This window comes from Erythranthe guttata, chromosome 14 (genome assembly GCF_056151865.1).
Source record: "Erythranthe guttata isolate IM_541 chromosome 14, IM_541, whole genome shotgun sequence".
NCBI classification, from domain to species: Eukaryota; Viridiplantae; Streptophyta; class Magnoliopsida; order Lamiales; family Phrymaceae; genus Erythranthe; species Erythranthe guttata.
Window position 1 is genome coordinate 15,759,962 of NC_142546.1, and position 20,089 is coordinate 15,780,050.

The 20,089-nt window shown below is 31.5% G+C and overlaps 3 protein-coding genes across 7 annotated transcripts; 2 read left to right on the plus strand and 1 right to left on the minus strand.

Annotated features, from left to right (window-relative positions):
• The first annotated feature begins 53 nt into the window (after positions 1 to 53).
• Positions 54 to 905, plus strand: LOC105967311 (ferredoxin-thioredoxin reductase, variable chain, chloroplastic). The gene has a single exon (XM_012991911.2). It carries the CDS (start codon positions 179 to 181, stop codon positions 689 to 691), a length of 513 nt encoding a protein of 170 aa, XP_012847365.1. The 5' UTR covers positions 54 to 178; the 3' UTR covers positions 692 to 905.
• Positions 906 to 11,770: 10,865 nt separating this feature from the next.
• Positions 11,771 to 15,553, plus strand: LOC105951824 (ZIP metal ion transporter family). Of its 2 annotated transcripts, none has more exons than XM_088812925.1 (6): positions 11,771 to 12,077; positions 12,704 to 13,301; positions 13,698 to 13,982; positions 14,076 to 14,204; positions 14,346 to 14,443; positions 14,532 to 15,553. In XM_088812925.1, the coding sequence occupies exons 2-6, from the start codon at positions 12,867 to 12,869 to the stop codon at positions 15,352 to 15,354; spliced, it is 1,770 nt and encodes a 589-aa protein (XP_088669051.1). In that variant the 5' UTR covers positions 11,771 to 12,077; positions 12,704 to 12,866; the 3' UTR covers positions 15,355 to 15,553. The 2 variants fall into 2 exon arrangements, with proteins under 2 accessions (XP_088669051.1, XP_088669052.1); XM_088812926.1 differs by lacking the exon at positions 11,771 to 12,077 and adding an exon at positions 12,144 to 12,338.
• Positions 15,554 to 15,609: 56 nt separating this feature from the next.
• LOC105951825 (rRNA processing protein-like protein) lies at positions 15,610 to 19,569 on the minus strand. Of its 4 annotated transcripts, none has more exons than XM_088812929.1 (15): positions 19,333 to 19,569; positions 19,112 to 19,209; positions 18,922 to 18,975; positions 18,644 to 18,792; positions 18,207 to 18,279; positions 17,874 to 17,948; positions 17,666 to 17,776; positions 17,476 to 17,518; positions 17,265 to 17,361; positions 16,756 to 16,858; positions 16,556 to 16,651; positions 16,413 to 16,451; positions 16,204 to 16,303; positions 16,046 to 16,130; positions 15,610 to 15,937 (listed from the first exon to the last, which is right to left on the minus strand). In XM_088812929.1, exons 2-15 carry the CDS (start codon positions 19,193 to 19,195, stop codon positions 15,811 to 15,813), a joined length of 1,236 nt encoding a protein of 411 aa, XP_088669055.1. In that variant the 5' UTR covers positions 19,196 to 19,209; positions 19,333 to 19,569; the 3' UTR covers positions 15,610 to 15,810. The 4 variants fall into 4 exon arrangements, with proteins under 4 accessions (XP_088669055.1, XP_012830737.2, XP_088669054.1 ...); XM_012975283.2 differs by having other exon boundaries at positions 16,413 to 16,448; positions 19,333 to 19,476; XM_088812928.1 differs by having other exon boundaries at positions 16,413 to 16,448; positions 18,907 to 18,975; positions 19,333 to 19,460.
• Between the last annotated feature and the right edge of the window lie 520 nt (positions 19,570 to 20,089).

Below are 20,089 nucleotides of genomic sequence, written 5' to 3' on the forward strand. Positions count from 1 at the left end.
CCATATGAATTGGATAATAATAAATGCCCCTTTTCTTCTTTGAGTAGATATATATACATACATATTATATATATATGTATGTATAAAAATCCACCGATTTTTTTTTTTGTTTTATAATTCCAATCGATCTGAACCCACAAAGAAATCTCGAAATTCCTTCACCAGATAGATAGCAGCCATGGCTACATCTCCGGCGTTCTTCTCCTCGATTCTCAACTTCCCCAATTCCAAAATCACAAACCCTAATTTGGGTTCCCGCAGGATGAACTCCGGGGTCAGAAAACCCCAAATTCCCCCCAATTTCCACACCTCCGGACACCGCATTTCCGTCGCCGACGCCTCCCCATCGCCGTCGTGCTCGTGCAACTCAGCCACCATCTCCAATTCGCTAACCCTAGATCACGACAGCATCAACGACGAGGAGCTGAAGAAAGCCGAATCGAAATTGGGGGCGAAGGTTCGGGTCAAGGCGCCGCTCGTAGTCTACCATATCCCCAAATTGCCGGAGCTCGATTTGACGGGTAAAGTTGGAGTCTTGAAGCAGTACGTCGGCGTTCATAAAGGTAAGAAAATATCTGCGAATTTGCCGTACAAGATCGAGTTTGTGGCCGATGATTTACCCGGGCGTGACGGTAAGCCCGTGAAATTCTCCGCTCATTTAAGGGAAGATGAGTTTGAATTTCTTGATTGATTTATTGATTGATTTCTGTTTCGGAGTGGTTTCGATTTGGGAATCGTGGGTTTTATTGTCGATTTTTTCTCCGGTGGGGGTAGTTAGTTTTTGTAATAATAATTTTGTCTGCAGGGCTACTATACTTGCTCTTACCACATTGTAGATAATTTGTACTGTTTGTATTTTCGTTATTTTACGCCGGTCTTATTACATGAAATGGCCTTTTTCGAAATGTTGTTGTTGCCTTTGTGTATTTGGATCGATTTCTTGCTTCTTTTACTTATACGATTTTACCTATGTTGTATTCCGGTGTTTGCTATAGGGGGGTCGAACTGCGTTCAACGATTGAGTCATTAAACAATGTAGAGGTGCTTACGGTAAAAGAATTTATGAAATTTGTATTTTAGCCACCTCCTATACACGTGCGAATTTGTCCTTAATACTTCCTTGGTAAAAATGAAAATATACGTAACCGTGTTTAAGATAGTAGTCATTTTAGACTAAGAAATCATGGGCGTCGGGGAAAAAAAAAACTGAACAATTTGTGCTTTTCCTGATGTTTCGTGTTTTACTGCATTCAGAGGTTATGTAATGAGTTTCTTGATTAACTTGCAATCCCTTTTATTTCGTTTATGTTCCGCTGTCTATTCTCAAGAATGAAGAATTCCTTAACATTGCAGAAGATGACTAGGCGAAATTTTCTCGTCTATATTCTATAGTACTAATAACAAGCAGGAGTTGCTGGATCTTGAGTTTTGTCGAGAAATTGGATTCTTACTTGGTTGAATTACTAACCGGAACTTGTTTCCGATAGGTCATGTGGAATTTGGACATATAACCATTGCGTGAAGTAGACATAATTTGGACGTTGTCAAAATGTCGAACATGTTTTCATGGTATAGAGTCTGCCTTGCATGATTTTTTTTCTCGTACGTGACAATTCAATTTTTTGGAAGAATGGATAACTCGTGCGTATTGAAACATCGGATACACTATTCATATATTGTCAATCTAAACGATAAACAGAGGAAAGAAGTTGTTACTGCTTAATGCTGCATATCATATGTTAGAGCTTATTAAACAAGTACAGGAAGTCGAATGAGACGACTTTTTTAGTAGTCGTAATTGAAAAGTTTAGTGCGAGATTCGACATTATATCTGATAGATGTACGTCGAGTATTATATAGTGTGTGTAAATGAACAACAGGTACGTATCTGTATCTATATACCGAATGTAACTTTTTTTAGCTAATTGATGCATCATTGCACCCTTTGTGTTGTGTGTAGGGTATAAATGAACTGAGCCGGCTCATGAGCTAGATAAGCTGGCTCGACAAAAGCTCGAGCTTGAGCCCATCTTTAGTTGTTCATGAGGTCATTAGCCGGCTCGCTAGCTTTTTATTATATAATTTTTTTTAATATAAAAATGACTAATATATAACAATAATATATATATATATATATATATATATATATATATATATATATATATATATATATATATATATATATATATATATATATATATATATATATTTATTCTACAACTTTTTTATTTTTCATATAAATAATTTATAATAAAAACTAAAATTAATATTATGTAAAAATTAGAAGGAAAAAAAGAGTATGCAAAAAATATTTTTTCACCAAATTTGACCTGAGCTCGAGCTCGAAAAATATGGCGAACTCGGTTCATTTACACCCCTAGTATTGTGTATTAGGTGACCTCAAGTCAAACAAAAAATTTACTTGCTACTAGTAATTGTTAGCTTTAAATAATCTTCCCATTTTGTATTGATAATATTATATATATATATATATATATGAGGAGGAACAAAACCTAGATAAATAGGATAAGAACTAACTATAAATATTAGAATTAATGCGCTGTGATTGACTGTTTCAAACAATATTTTTTGCCTCATTGCAGCTGTCTATTGCATTATCAATACCATGGTAGTAATTGTATTATTTTTTTTCCTAAAATCGATAATTTAAATGAACGGAAAGGGATATTCTCAAACAAATAAAATGCATACATATGTATTTTACTTTTGCACATTTGCGTAAAATCGGGTAATTCATTCCGTCGTATCTTAAGAAAAGGGAATCGAGCGGCACACGATATTGCTAATCTTTCTTTAAAGGAGTCTTATGTGGAGAATGTAGGGGTGCAAGTTGGAACGGAAATTCCAATTTCCGCCGGTTCCGATCCGAAAAGTTCCGATTTTGGAACAACTTTTTTCATTCCGACTTCCGAATTTTTCCGATTTTTTGGATTGGAATTGGAATTATATAAAATAAATTTGGAATTTCCGATTTCCGATCCGATTTGATTCCGAAATTAATTCCGAAAAATTCTGATGTTTTTCCGAAAAATACACCTATAAATAATAAATATTATAGGGTAAATTACAAACACCCCCTGAGGTATGGTCAAATTACAAAAACACCCCTCTTGTTTGCATAATTACAACCACCCCCTCAGCTCTTCAAATTTAGTGGAATCTTCGAGATTATATGAAATATTATCACTTTTATACCCGTTTTATACCATTCAAACTCTACATTATGAAGTAAGATGATCATAATATGTGATTTTTAGCTTGTGTATATCAGTTTGTAGTGCATCGGAAATTGTATTTTTACACAAAACGAATACAAACTAGAGCACATTCCACGGAATCTAGATGATTATATTGAATTTGGCACAATAGGGGTGGATGTGTAAGAAAAAAATCATAGTTGAGGGGGGTAGATGTAATTATCCAAACAAGAGGGTTTTTTTTGTAATTTGACCATACCTCATGGGGGTGTTTGTAATTTACCCAATATTATATAATACTTATCTTTCCGAAAAATACACCTTTAACTTCTGTTTTAGGATTTTGACATAATGAATTGTTGTTAGAAGTTTTATTAGATATTATGTTGTGTTTATGTTTATTTATTTTTTGAACTGAAATTTAGTAGTTATTAGTTTTACTTTTATCGACGTGGATGTTCTTATTTTTCGAAAATTATGAACATTTTAAAAAAAATCCGCTAAGTTTTGAAATTTTTAAGCTCATGTGATTTCCGATTTTTTTCCGAAATTCCGAAAATTCCGGGCTTTTGGAATTGGAATGAATTTTTAGATTCCGAAAATTTTGGAATTGGAGTTGGAATTGATTTTGTACTTCCGAAATTTTTTGAAAATTTTCCGAAAAGGCTAATTCCGGACCGATCCATCCGACTTTCACCCCTAGGAGAATGTGTTTATTGGAATTCATCCCGGAGATTGTTAACTTTGAATTTTCTAATTAATGAAATTTCGTTTTCCTCTAAAAAAAATAAAAAAAATTGCATATATTTCCTAAAAATATGGGAAAATTCAAAATTGACACAAACATGTCTTACATTTTTTTACCATCTAAATTTGTACTATTTGCATTTGCTATCAAAAGCTAATAAATGAACTTGTTGACCTCTTAAGCTAATAATTTGCCACTATGAAGCTAAAAATTGAAGTTATTGACTTTGAGAGTGTTTTTAGATTGATAGATTTTGGAATTGATAAAGAGGGTAGATTTCAAAATTAAATTAACATTAATATAATTTTTGTTTTTTGAAATAAATATCAAATGAAACAATCTATATATAATATAAAAAGAGAATCTATGCCCTCTTTGATTGACATGTGGCAAAATCCTATGTCATACTTCCAAATTGCTTATGTGGAGTTCAATTGATGAGGTGTATTCATCAATTGAGTAGTTGTCATCTTTTATTTTGGTATGTGTTGAGTTATTTCCTATTTAGTTATTGCACAATCATTTAATAATTACCACATGTATATATAATATTCATGCATTTAATTTTCTATAAAATTGAAAAATATTATCTTTTTTGTAAAAAAAATTTCTAAAATATATTTTTCAAATGTAATATGAATATTTTTTTTATATTATAAATAAATATTATCGAACTTATTATCTCTTTTTATAATAATATACAAGATTTTTTATAAATTTACATTCATATTTGTTTTATAAAATAAATTAAAGTATTTTATTAATGCACTATTGTGTGTTTATAAATTTACATTCATATTTGTTTTATAAATATAAATTAAAGTACTTTATTAATGCACTATCATGTGTCAATTAATGAAATGAATTATAATAACATTTATATTTTTTTATATATTTGGATCTATATTATCCGATTGTTAATTATTACATTAAAATTTATCCGAGCTTTTATATATTTTTCATACACACGAATTTATATACATATTATTTTTTTTTTACTTTTAAAATTTCTTATAATCCGTTCTATATTTTTGTATGGAATATCTAATTTTAATATTTCAAGTCAAAAATATTTTGCAACCAACTAAAAATGGAAAAATTTATGAAAAAAATATAAATTAAAATGTAATATTTAATTTAATATACATATCACTAAATTGAATAACAGTAAACATTTATAATGTTATTTGATCAATTTAATATATCTGCATTAATCTTAATTAGTACAATAATTTTCATATATATATATATATGTATATATATATATATATATATATATATATATATATATATATATATATATATATATATATATATATATATCAGTGTCATTCCATTTAGTGTCAAATGAATTATTTAATTAATTAAGATTAATTTATGAGATATTTGTTTTTAATATTTAAAATTTGTTATGGTTCATTATGTTATTTTTGTATATAATATTTATTTGTAATACTTGAATATATGAATATTTAACATATGTACGTATTAATAATCCTATCTATATATATATATATATATATATATATATATATATATATATATATATATATATATATATATATATATATATATATATATATATATATATATATATTATATCACATATCTTTAGTTGAAGTTTAAATTATTGATCCCAAATTTTTAACTTTTAATTTCCATAAATTGGGATCATATCAATTACAAGATTTCATGGCATATAGTTTGGGATCATATCTACTTAAATTGATTTGTTTTAATTGATTGATTGGGTATAATCAATAAAGGATATAATCAATAAAGACATTTAACATCTACTAATTTACTTTTTTTCTTTACTTATCTCGATTGACTTCTTTAATTAAAACTCAAATCAATTAATATGATTATACTTTCTTTTTACCACTACATAATTTAGTCCAAATTAGGATCTTTAAATTGCCAAGATTTATTTCCATGTTTGTCCATAATAATTATATATTTGTATTAGTGCCACATAAAATAATCTCCTATTTTAGAAAAATCTAAAAATCTTCTCATCTTAAACCCTATAAAAACCCAATTGTTTTCATTCATTCTTCACAACCCCGTCCGTACATGTTGCTTTGCTTTCGTTTCTATCATTCATTTTTCACAACCCTTTCCACATTACTTTGTTTTCGTTTCTTATTCCGTCGTTCCTTATTTCGGTTGAATCTTTAATTACGTTGTTCTTCATAATTTCTTACATATCGAATTTCTTTGTTATTATGTTTTTCTTCATTTTATTTTTTCGTTCATATCCTTTTTACGATTTATACATTTATTTTTTGGTTTAGTTTACTTTTTGTTATGCCGTAATGATTTTTTAATGTTTTTTTGTTTTTTTTTAAACTTTTTGTATCCATTCCTTTTTTCATTGTTAATAACTAGCTATTATTTTTTGTTATGTTTTTTGTTTTTTTTTTCTTCATGTATTATTTATTTTATTATTTTTATATATTAATCTTGCTGTTAATCTTTGTTGTTATTATTTTGTTTCATTTCTTCTTTTCTTTTGCTGAACCTCACAATATTTGTATAATATGTAAAAAGATTTTTCAAGAACTTGAAAAGATGAGTGAACGCTATATCCTACCAATCTATTGTTTTAAATGAACAATGTGACATACAAAATATTGCTATATTAAATTGATTCATATTTTCTATTTTTAATTCATATTTTCTATTTTTAATTGATTATGTTAATGGTAATGTTATAATTAAATTCAATTAATTAAAGTATATTGAATAATTTTAAGAAAATTGTAATAATGAAAATGAAAGTGAATGGTTAATATAAAATGATTTGAATATATTATTTATAATAAATTCACACAATGTTTGACCCAATCCACTAATTAAGGTTTTTTGTTATGTTGTAAATGGTAATACAATCATGTTTTTTTAAAAATATATATAATAGGGTTAATCACAAAAAGGCCCATGACAAGGGCACTTAATTAAAAGAGGGATATTTAACTTTTTTGTCTTTCAAATAAAACAGTTCATTCAAACTTATTTGCACATAAGGAAAATCCTTTTATATATACCAAAATTACCCCCAATTCATTGAAACTCAATTCAACTCCAATTTCATGATTTACACCCTAATTTAGCCCAATTTCATCAATTAACCAATTTTAACCCTAATTTCAATTTTGACCCCAATTTTGACCCGCCACCACCGGAGACCGCCGGTCTCCGGCGTTGACTTCTTTTTTTTTTTTTTTTTTTAATAATTTTGTTTTTTTCTTAAAAAAAACATTTTAATTAATATTTACTGTATTGGCTGCTAAATTACTGTCTCCAGCAGTTATTTAACTGTCGGAGACAGTAATTTAACTGTTAATTGACTTTTTTTTTTCCTTCAAAAATATTTTAAATAATATTACTGTCTTTGCTGCTAAATTACTGTCTCCAGCAGTTATTTAACTGTCGGAGACAGTAATTTAACTGTTAATTGATTTTTTTTAAATATTTTAATTAATATTAATGTATTCGTTGCTAAATTTCTGTTTCCAGCAGTTATTTAACTGTCGTAGACAGTAATTTAACAGTTAATTGACTTTTTTATTCTTAAAAAAAAATATTTTTAATTAATATTATTGTATTCGTTGCTAAATTACTGTCTCCAACAGTTATTTAACTGTCGGAGACAGTAATTTAACTGTTAATTGACTTTTTTTTTTTTTTGGAAATTTATTTTCTTAAAAAAAAATATTTTTATTAATATTACTGCCTTGGCTGCTAAATTATTGTCTCCAACAGTAATTTAACTGTCTTAGACAATAATATTAATAATATTACTGTTCGGGAAAATAATATTCATAATATTACTGTCCCAAACAATAATATTACTGTCTGAGACAGTAATTTAGTATCCAAGACAATAATATTAATTAAAATATTTTTTTCTAAGAAAAAAAATATTCAAAAAAAAAAAAGTCATCGCTGGAGACCGGCGGTCAACGGTGGTTGACCGGCCGGAATAAAAATTCAGGAAAAAAAAAGTCAAATCTGGCCGGAAAAAAAAATTCAGAAAAAAAAATTATTTTCTGAAAAAACAAAATTTTTTGGGTTAATGTGATATATTTGTTTAAATCCAAGGTCAATGTTTAATATTAAGGAAGTTAGAGCATAATGGATGGAATTGATAAGAATTATATTATGGAGGGTATTTTAGACTAAATATATGGGGATGAGTTTAATTGAGATACTGTTTTTTTTGTGGCCAATGTGCATTTAAGTCCCATGTGATGGGTCTTTTTACCATTCGCCCTATATAATAAATGAAGACGAGATTAGATTCACAATTAAGAATTATCATCTTTAATTTTTATCTCACAGTTTTCATTTACATTCAATTTGGCATCATAATTTCTTTATATTACTGTTAAATTCAATATCAATATGAGTATTAGTATCAGTATTAGTATCAATATCAATATCAGTATCACTGTCAGTATGAATATCAATATCAGTTTCAATATGAGAATCAATATGAGTGTCAGTATGAATATCAATATCGGTATGAATATATAATGCATCAGTATGAGTATAGGTATGAGTATGAGTATTAATATCATTATTATTGTTAGTATTAGTCAGTATCAGTGTACTTATAAGTATCAGTAGGGTTATCAGCACCAGTGTGCGTTTTAAATCACTATCAGTATCAGTATGACTATCAATATGAGTAACAATATTAGTATCAATATTAGTGTCAGTGTTCGTAAAATATTAGTATCAATGTTAGTGTCAATAATATCAGTATAAGTATCAATATTAATACCAGTATAGTATCAATATGAATGTCAGTATGAATATCTGTATGAGTATCAATAGAGTACATGTACGAGTATCAATATGAGTATTGGTATTAGTATCAGTGTGAGTGTCGGTATTAGTATCAGTATTAATATCAGCATTAGTATCAGTATTAGTGTCAATATTACTATCAATATCAGTATGAATACCAGTATGAGTCACAGTATGAGTATAGGTGTGAGTATCAATATCAAAATCAGTATAAGTATAAGTGTTAGTATGAGTATCAGTATGAGTAACATTATCAATATCAGTATTAGTATCAATATAAGTATCATTATAAGTATCATTATGAGTATCACTATCAATATCAATATCAATATTTGTATCAATATGAATATCAGTTTGAGTATCAATATGAATATTGGTATAAGTATCAATATTTGTATCAATATTAGTGTCAGTATCAGTGTCAGTAACAGTATCAGTATAAATATCAGTATCAGTATCAGTATCAGTATTAATATCAATATTAGTATCGGTATTACTATAGTTATTAGTATTAGTATCATTATGAATCATTATCGTTATTTGTATCAGTATTAACATTATGATTATTATTAGCATTAGTATTAACATTAGCATTATTATTAACATTAGCATTATTATTAGCATTTCCATTAGCATCACTATTAGTATTAGCATTAATATCATTATTAATCTTAATATTAATATTAGTATTAATATTAATATTAGTATTAGATATGACATGCACAATTATACGTTGTAATTTCGAGAAATAAGATTAGAGGTGGCATGAACATTTGGTTTTTGTATAATTTATATGTTATAATTATTTTGCACGGTTAGGTGTATTTGAACTTTATGCTAACTTTACTGTTGACTCCAATTAAGTTTTTTATCAAGCTAATTTAGCATAAATTATATTTATTTCTTAAAATTTTAAGTGATTTACATTTAAGTAATGTGTCGTGATTACATATGAACAATTAACAAATTACAAGTTACTTGCAAGGTATTAATTACATAAGTTCCATCAATGCATGTTTTTTTTTTTTTTTCAAAATCCACTTTGATAACTAAGTTTTACATTGAGGACTCGAGTGTGTTGGTCTTGATAGTTGTAATATTTGTATCTTATAATGTATCATAGTTTTAATATCACATTTAATATTTTTAAGCAATTATTTTATTTTATTCTGTGCTTAAATCAAACGGAATGTTTTTTTCTTTTTATAAGAGGAATTATTTTTTGATTATGTCATATTATATATATCAAATATTGAAGTTTATAGTAATTTATTTTATCTAAAATAAAATATTAGCCATAACCCTCTAAACATACATCTATATTTGCATTTGTTCATTTTGAAAAGGTTTACCTGAGCTCTGACAGTCTGTGCGTGGACGAAGCAAGTTCCGAGATTACAGCAGAAATTTATTCCACCGAGTTTCTCAATAAAATATCATGTTCCGGGTTTCCCCCACATGAGCTGAAATTAAAGAAAGGTGTTCCCGTCATACTCATTAGGAATATCGATCAAGCGAGAGGTTTATGCAATGGAACTCGTCTCCAAGTGGAAAGATTGGGCATGCATGTAATTAGTTGCAAGGTATTGTCCGCTAAGAATGTTGGCGACATAGTATTTATTCCTCGGATGACTTTGATACCTTCGAATTCCACATTGCCAGTTAAATTTCAAAGACGACAATATCCGGTGATTATATCATTTGTCATGACAATCAACAAAAGTCAAGGCCTAACTCTCTCGCACGTTGGATAGTACCTTCCAAGGCATGTTTTCAGTCACGATCAATTGTACGTAGCGTTGTCTCGGGTGAAGAGTAGATCTAGAATAAACATTTTAATCAAGGGTGAATCCGGTGAGTGGTCCAGTGTTACTAGCAACGTCGTATACAAAGAAGTATTCGAAAGAATATAAAGGTACACATTGGCAAACATATATATTAGTTTTATTTATGTTTAATGTTGTCTTTTTCAGTATTTTTTATCTACTTAATGTCTTCAACTTATATATTGAAAATGATGAAAAATAACAAGTTATTCGTCCTTTGATCGTATATCTGATTGTAGTTTCGTTGTCTCTTTTAACAACATTCAGATTCATGTGCAAGACTGGTGCATTGCTTTGATTTCAGTATGGGAGTTACTTGCTACATTTCAACGTGGATGGTGTTTAGAACGTTGTCAGTTTATTTTTTATTTTATTGATAGATTAAGATACGATTTTTTTTTTCTTTTTCAATTGTATTCTTTACATTCTCGACATATTTTTTTCCGTCGGTTTTATACATTAACTCATTTTGATGTTTTTAATTAATCCCCGTGCATCGCACGGGTGAGTTACTAGTAATTTAAAAATAACTTAAAACTATAACTAAAATTTGAAATAAATAGTCAAAGAAAATAATCAACGAAGCTCAATATATTTATTATTATGAATTTATAATATTTTGCTTAAATTGTTCCATCCAATACAAAATAACAAACCAAGCTTTACTTTTTTACAATATTTTTTTTTAATTACATGTGTAATATCAGTATTTTTCGTTGATTCTGATTAAAAAAATCACAATTATGGAATTTTTTTTTCATTCAAACTTAAAAAGTTTTGTTTTTTACGAATATTGTTTTAACATAATTAAAATTAATTTTTCTTGAATACCTTCAAACTCATATTCCCTAACAAATTTAATAGAAAATAAGAAAACCCCGACAAACATAAATTAGTGCAAAATACAACCACTCCCTGAGTTAAATCTAAATTACTTAAAAAACCCTTAATGTTTAGATGATTACAACGACCGTCCTCAATTATGTACTATTTTACGAAAAAATTCTTTACTCAGTAGGTAAATGTAACACCATAAGGATGGACGGGTAAAACAATGCATAATTAAATGTAATTGTAATTATCCAAATATGAGGGGTATTTTAGTAAATTGAGCTACATCAGGGGTCACGTAATTTGCCCAAAGAAATTATATATAATCTCAGTCATTTTGTTTTCTTATTTTGTTGAGTAAAAGTCTCAATTTTTTCCAAACAAAATCCCAAAAATCTTGCATTTCTTGATTCTTGGACAAAATGGTAAACCGCAGTAATTATTTCATACCGAAAAAGGTATAAAGTTTACAATCAGTGGACGGTCCATGGTTTCTTCCTTCTTCTTCCCCTAATAAACAAATCAAGATTGCAAATTTATTAAGATATATAATTTTGTTCAATTCAATTCAAGAAATCAAAACCCCATTATCAGCGGCAACTGTATCGATCAATTTCGGGGGAAAAAAAGCACAAGGTTAGGTCAAACCTTTCTTTATTCTTTATTCTTTACTCATTTTTCGACAACCCCACCTCAAAATTTGTGCAAAATTCAGGCAAGAATCTTGTTTTTTTTTTTTTTTTTTTTCTATATCAAACGGCAAATCATTCGACATCCAAATTAGGCGCCTTTCCTTAATTTTCTGTTCACATTTTGTTGGGTTTTAAACATTTCCCAGTTTTTTTTTTTAATAATCAAAATTGGGTTTTGTTTTGGTCGTGGGTTCAAGATGATTGTGTAAGAAAATCCTAATTTTTCGAATTATTAATTCAATTTTTTGTTTCTCTAATATATCTGTATGGGCCATTTGGGGTTTTATGGTTCTTGATTAGGTTTTTGTAGGGTTTCTCTTTTTTTGATGATCAATAGATGATCCTGATTGGTTGCAATATTTGAATTTCAAAATGATCAAGATTCAGTTTTTATTTTTTTTATAATGTGGTTATTCGAGTAGAATTTTGCTTAAAATGTGATTTATCTTTCGATAAGTAATCTTGATCCTTATGTATATCGATGAAGATGATGGGAAACCGATTCTGTTTTATATCGATTCGATTTCCAAATATTGAACTCATTTCGAATTATTCGATATCTATTTGCAGGGGAAGCAGCTAAGACTGAGCAATCTTGTTTGATCCGATCCCGATTTCTTGATTGTTAGAAGAGACTAGAGTACCATCCGGTTTCCGACGCGCATAATCTCGATATTGCAATGATTTTATAGTTCTTGAAATACCAAAAAACAAAAAAGAAAAAAAGAAAAAAATGGGTCCACGAGTTACACAGATTCTTCTGCTTCTCCTCTTTATTCTCATATCCAGTCACGACGTCAAATCCGAACACGAAAACGAAACCCCACAAAAAATAATAACCTCCCCACATAGGAATGCAGGGGGTGGTGTAATAGATGGGTCGGGTACAGAGCATATTGATATAGGCGAAGATAATAATAATAGGGTTTCGGTATCGACGGTTGCTTTGTGTACGCTTTTAATGGCTGCAGCTACTGGTTTAGGCGCTGTGCCGTTCTTTTTCGTTGAGCTCGATCCTCAGCTGGCTGGGATATGCAATGGAATGGCGGCAGGTGTAATGCTTGCTGCTAGTTTTGACCTAATACAAGAAGGGCAGGCACATGGGAGTGGTAGTTGGGTCGTTTTCGGTATTTTGGCCGGTGGGATTTTCATATGGCTTTGCAAGAAGGTGAGTCTCTTTTTCGGTATATGTAACTCGGGGTATGCAATAGTTTCTTATGCAACAGCCTTTTCTTGTTTTCGTAACGCAGGATGTTAGCTTCTTCTGAAAAAAAAGTCGATCTTTCACTTTATTTTACGTATTGCATATAGTTCTCGATTGAGTAATTGTGTTGTAGAGATTTGAGGCATGCTTTGCATTGTGATATTTATTTTTCGTGATTTTTCTGCTTGCTAAAGAATATGCGTACCCGTAAACTGATATATCACTTTTATGATGTCATCTTTTTTGTTACCGGCATTGTGTAAAGACGACATTTTTACAAAGATTTTTTCATCGATTGTTTTTAGAGTTAAGAACTTATACGTTCGATTTTTGCTCGTGCCCTTTTTTGTCGACACGCAGTTGCTCGAGCAATACGGTGAAGTGAGCATGCTGGATATAAAGGGAGCGGAGGCAGCTAAAGTGATTCTTGTAGTTGGAATTATGACTCTTCATTCGTTTGGAGAAGGTTCCGGTGTCGGAGTTTCGTTTGCCGGCTCAAAGGGTTTATCTCAAGGGTTATTGGTTACTTTGGCAATTGCTGTGCATAATATACCCGAAGGCTTAGCTGTTAGTATGGTCCTCGCGTCGAGGGGAGTGTCTCCTCATAATGCCATGTTGTGGAGTGTAATTACGTCTCTGCCCCAGGTATTTAGATTTTCTTTTTTTTTGGGGGGGGGGGGGGGGGGGGGGGGGGGGGGGAATTAGCAATTTGTTGATTTTTGTTGATGATGCATGCAGCCTATTGTTGCGGTGCCTTCGTTTATATGTGCCGATGCGTTCAACAAGTTCTTGCCTTTTGCGACGGGATTTGCTGCTGGTTGTATGATTTGGATGGTCATGGCTGAGGTTCTTCCGGATGGTTTTAAGGTAGCCTCGTTCGTTTTTAGTTTTTTTAATTTTTTTTTTGTGGCAAGAGTAAAAGAATTAAATTTCTCGAGATGGCCAATAAAAAATCAAGAATCTTGTTGTATGTATATACTGTACCAACTCCTGTCGCATATATTGCAGGAAGCATCCCCGTCTCATGTCGCATCTGCAGCTACACTTTCTGTCGCTTTCATGGAAGCCCTCGGTGCTGTTTTCGAGCATTTCAGCCACAACTACAAGTAAATCTCTCTTTCTCTCTCTCTCTCTCACACACACACAAAAGAACGCACGCACACGTTTTTAACTAAGCTACCGTAAATTTTGCAGCCCAGAGGACGCCTCCGGCTTGCTCGTGTCACTACTATTCGGGCTGGGCCCACTCCTGGGAGGTGCAGCCCTTGTCGCATTCGCCCTCGCCTTCAAGCTCCAGCATGCCCTCCTCACCGGATTAGCCTCTGGCACCGCCTTCATCCTCGCCACCTGGCGGCCCCTCCAACTACTCCTTTCCTCCAAAATGGGCCCACTCCCGATCATCTTCCTTCTCTCACTAGGATTCGCATTCGCCCACGTACCCATATCCATCGTCTCAAAAAACCTCGGGGCCCGCAAGAAAACCTCCGCACACACCTTAGCCTCTTCTGCCGCCGCCACCTACTCCCTGAGCGCACTCACCCTACAGTCGATCTTGTCTTGTTCCGCAATCGCTCTCCATGCCCTCGCGGAGGGGCTCGCCTTGGGGGTGGCGGCCCCCAAGGCGTACGGGTTGGGTAGGCACATGGTACTACCCGTTTCTCTCCATGGGTTCCCACGTGGGGCCGCCGTTGCCAGCTGTATATTCGGGGCGACCGCCAGTTGGCAGGGGGCGCTGTTTTCGGCGGCGGTTATTGGGTTTGTGGGCCCACTTTCGGCGATTGGAGCGATACTCGGTGGGATTGACTATAGTGGATTGGACCATGTGATGGTGTTCGCATGTGGGGCCCTCTTGCCGTGCTTTGGGGGGATTGTTAGGAGGGCGGTGAAGTTGGATAAGAGGAGGGGCGTTTTCGGGATTTTTGTCGGTGTGGCATTTGCGAGTGTGTGTTTGACGTTTACGAAGCTTGTGTGCTTGCATACGCCTTATTGCAACTCGGCTCCCGAGGCTGTAAGATGATTTTTGTAGAGTCGAAAATTGTGATCAACGAACTTTTTATGTTAATTGTAATATGAATTTTGCCTTTTTCGGCAGTTTTTTTTTTTAAATTGGGTATAGGGATAATTTTTGAAGTATATGGTGAAATCAAATTTAACAGACGGAATATTCTGTTCCAAATCATACTTATGTGTATAAATTAATGACGTCATTTATCCCATTGTGTTTTTCTTCTATTTTTCAGAGTGATTTTGGAAGTTGAAAAATACAAAAATATTGTTAAATTTCACTAATTTAATAAATATAAATAAGTGAAAGTCAAAATGTTTTGCAGAATTGATGTCTACTGGATGTTATACAAGAGTTGTTCACATAGTATTACAGAAAAAAGCTGTTGAGCTGTGACTCGGGCGAGAAAATTTGAGCTCGTGGATTCGTCAATCCGTACTAACTTTGATATGTGTAGTGAAAAGACGGCTATGCCCCTGAGACGGGTTTCTGGGTTTTAAGGCCGAACAAGTTGTCGAATACTTTGGAGGCCGTTGGAGGGAAGTCCATGGGCCGCGGTGCCATAAAATTGACAATCTTTTCGTGCACATGATACCTGCATATTATATTATTACAACTCAAAAATGGTCAAACAACTACGCAAAATAATAATAATAATAATACTAATGAAAAAAAAAAATTCTATCAACATTTGCCGACTTACCGGATCTTGCGACTCTTTGAAGCACGACGATCGACGATTTTTCTTTTTTTAGTTTGCAATCTTTTCACAGCATAGTAAGCCATTTCTGTAATTAAAAAAAACAGAAATTAATGATTATGAATCATAGTAAATTAGTAATCAATATGAGAAATTATTACCAGATGATTCCGGGTCGATTGACTCAAAGAACTCCTTCAATAATTGCTGGTAGAAGTCCATGTCATCCAGAAGTTCAGGGTCATCGTTTACATAAGTCTCCTGCTCGGTTTTTTCGAAACTTTTAATTACATGTTACTTAGCATTGATTATCGCACGCTCAAAATATCTATTAATTCTTGAAAGCTTTTAAAGATAAAAGAAATATGACCTCTTTCTTGATATTATTATCAGTCGAATCCGGAACCTGCTGAAAGGACAAAGCATGTCAAAATATAAACATATTCACATTTACTAATTGATTTAAGTGTCAATACTCGACAAAATCGAGTATCGATTAAATTTCAAACCTACTTTTCCAAATACTGCAACGGCCGATTTGTTCTGCTGCATCCCCTTAACCATTTTACTTGGATCTCTCATATAAGCAGCCACTTGCTCGCTTATACTCTGAAGCAGTGTAAACATAGTCAGTTATATATATATATATATATAAAATTTTTGTAGATATTGTGCCGTAATATTTTATTTACTTAGTCTTAAAGGAATTAAACCTGATTAAACGCATGCAATTTGTCTTTGATAGCAGCTGCACCGGTTGTGACCTGAGTCTTCCTCTGCCATTTATCAATTGATTTGTTTCTAAATGCAGCCATTCTACAACATACAACAATTAACAATTAGTATTATACAGGAAAACACGTGTAAAATGATTTAAAATAACAAATGTACGAGTCTTGCAGAATACGAAACTAATGCACAGAACACAGTAAGAATCAATACTGTTTACTGTTCGTTGGCCACATCCAATTGTAGCGGCAAAAGCAATTTAAAGTTAAAGATCTAAATTCAAAAACAAAAAAATCTAAATTCAAACAGAATCATAAATCACCAAGTTATTTAGTTGCCTGCTCCACGTATTATTTCGTGACTAAACATGTCGGGAATTAGACTGCGATTTCTTTTTTCATAGAAGACGAAATTGAGCAACTATTTTACTGAACGTAGAGCAAAGCATTAACAACAAAAAGAGTAACCAACACGTGTCGGATAATGGAAGTACCTTGATTGCATTTGAGCAATCTGCAACCATTCTTTATCAATATCTTCATTTGAGTTATCGGAAGCTTCTAATTGCTTGGAATCGCTCATGGAATTAGCTTCGGAGGGAGAAAAAAAAACACACAACCACCGCTTTTGTATCAGCATCACGATTCGAAACTTTCACCACTTGGATAACCAAAAAAAAAAGAAGAGAAATCTACAATCAATACCTTCTTCGAATTGAGTAATCGATGGATTGTTTGCCACCAATGCCTGACAAATTAAGTCCAGTTAAGTGCAGAAAAAGGAATATAGCTTCCACGGTGGTACCCTTACGAGACGAATTTATTAACTACTTCAGGTATAGTTGTGAAAGTTGAAAGTGAAGCTAAACGGAAATACTTTGACCAACAGAAATACCTGCTGTAGTTCCAGTATAGAATCCAACGTCTTCTTTGAGGAAGCAATTAAATCGGAATACGCTTCGCTGACATCACTATCAGTTTCGCAAAATAAGGACCTAACTGGTTCCTGCACACAACAATTATTTCTTCATCTCCGGTATTTTTTAATGCACTACATGCTGTTAAATCATTATTCAAAACGAACAAAATTCCAAATTAAAAACCTGGGGAAGTCGGTTCGAACTTGAGAATGACTTTTGCAGTAAGAATCTGAATTCAAGCGTCTTGTCCCAGATAGCCTTATCAAAGGGAGTAGGAGTAAGTTCAGTATAAGATCTATGTAATAACATACATGAACATGCAAAAACAGAAGAAAACGAACACAGCAGAAAGCCGATTATGTAACAGCCACGGCGAACTTTTCGTGCTAGTTCAAAAGGATAAAAAATTTAACCGAGAAAAAGGGCTCTTCTAAAAAATGAACGTTTTCGAATCAAGAAAGCGAACGATTTTAACGACCGTATACACGAAAAGGTAATGGTTCAGTGACATTATACCCGTTGATTTGTCACAGCTTGACCTTTTTGGGTATCCTCATCCTTATGATGCTTCAGATTCTTCCAAATATCTCTGGATTCATTAGTCACAAGAATGAATTAGCACGTGATGCAACATAGCCAAGAGAGAGAAAACCTTTACACATAAAACCTTAATTTAAGGATGATCATGATAAACATTAAAGAAGAACGGAAACCGCACAAGAACCAAATTGACTCTAAATGCTAATCATAATGTATTTCCCGGTAAACCAGTCTACACTGTTACCATTAACACTAATCCAAAGATTACGCCCCTATAGTGACCATTTTTCCCAACCAATATTTATAGTTGCTCAAAGTTGAAATGCAAAAGTACAGAAAAACAAAATTATGTTCGGTAATAAACCATAGTGCAATTGTTCTTCGCAAATAAAGAAGGGAGTCGAATTACTTACTGCTCCTCGTTTTTAAGCTCTAAATACTCTTTCTCCAGCTCTTCCATTTCCTCCTCTTTTAGAACATTTTTATCGTCGAGCACACCTTCACCCACCTCCACGCCATCATCATAATCATATTCATCACGATCATCGGCATTCTTATCCTCCTTAAACCAAGCAAAGAAACATAAAAAAATTAAAAAATAATTACAGAAAAATTAAAAAAAACATCAACAATGTAAATACATCATAAGAAACAAAAAATGGATAATTTAGGACACCAAAGAGAGGCTAACCTGGGAGTCGTCATCGCTATCTACCATCTTCCTTGATTTCTTCTTCTTACCCACCTAAAACCACGCAAAGAAACATAAAATTAAAACAAAAATACACCAAAAAAATAAATAAATAAATAAAATCAACAATTTAAAAATATCATAATCAACACCAATTGGATAATTCAGGACACAGAAAAGAGAGGCTAACATGAGTAACTCTATCCTCAAATCCATCAAACCCCAAATCGCTGTCACTATCATCTACTATCTTCCTTGATTTCGTCTTCACCATTATTACAGAAATACCTACAACCCAGCGGAAAAAAAAAAAGTAGAAAAAATCAATTACAAAATCAATCTGAAAAATATGCATGAAATGCATAAACATCAACAAATTGATAATTACTGCTGCGCTGAATTGAAACTCACCTTTCCACCGGAAATCGCACAAAAACAAAAAAATTAATCTTCAGCGGACAGAATTGTGGGAATTAGGGTTTAAGTTCTACTGAGGGAGAATGAGGGGAGAGAGAGTGAGAGTTTAGGCGGGATATAATTGTAATTACGCCACTTACGTTATTTTTTTATTTATTTATGTAATTAATAATATTCTGTAATTTTTTTTTTTTTTTTGACTTTTATCATTTCATTTACATATTTAAAATTGGGCTTGATGTCAATATTAAATTTGGATTTTAAATATGGGCTCATATTTGATACTAGCCCAATGAAAAGGGCCTCGATAAAATTTTAAGCTTAGTTCGTTGATGGCATAGGTGAAAGATAAATTAAGCAAATACCATATAAAGTTCAATTTGAAAGTTTGGTTTTTATAACATCTTATATTAATTTTGATTTACTAAGAGCATGTTCGATTATTTTAAACAATTGATAAGTTTTTACGTCTGATAAATTATTTTAACAATTGATAAGGTGTTAAATTTTATTTTTATAATTAATTTTTAAAGTGTTTCGATAATTAGTTTATAAGCTATTTGTACTCATTATAAGATCTTACATATAAAGATAATATGTTTTTGTAAAAAAAAAATTAAAAGCTCTAAAAAAAAGTAGTTTATTTTTTGAATTTTTAAGATCTTCTAAAAAAAATTATCAGACTTTGAAAGAATGTATAAGCTCTTAAACATAAATTTTTTTAACATCTTATAAATTTAGTTAAATATTA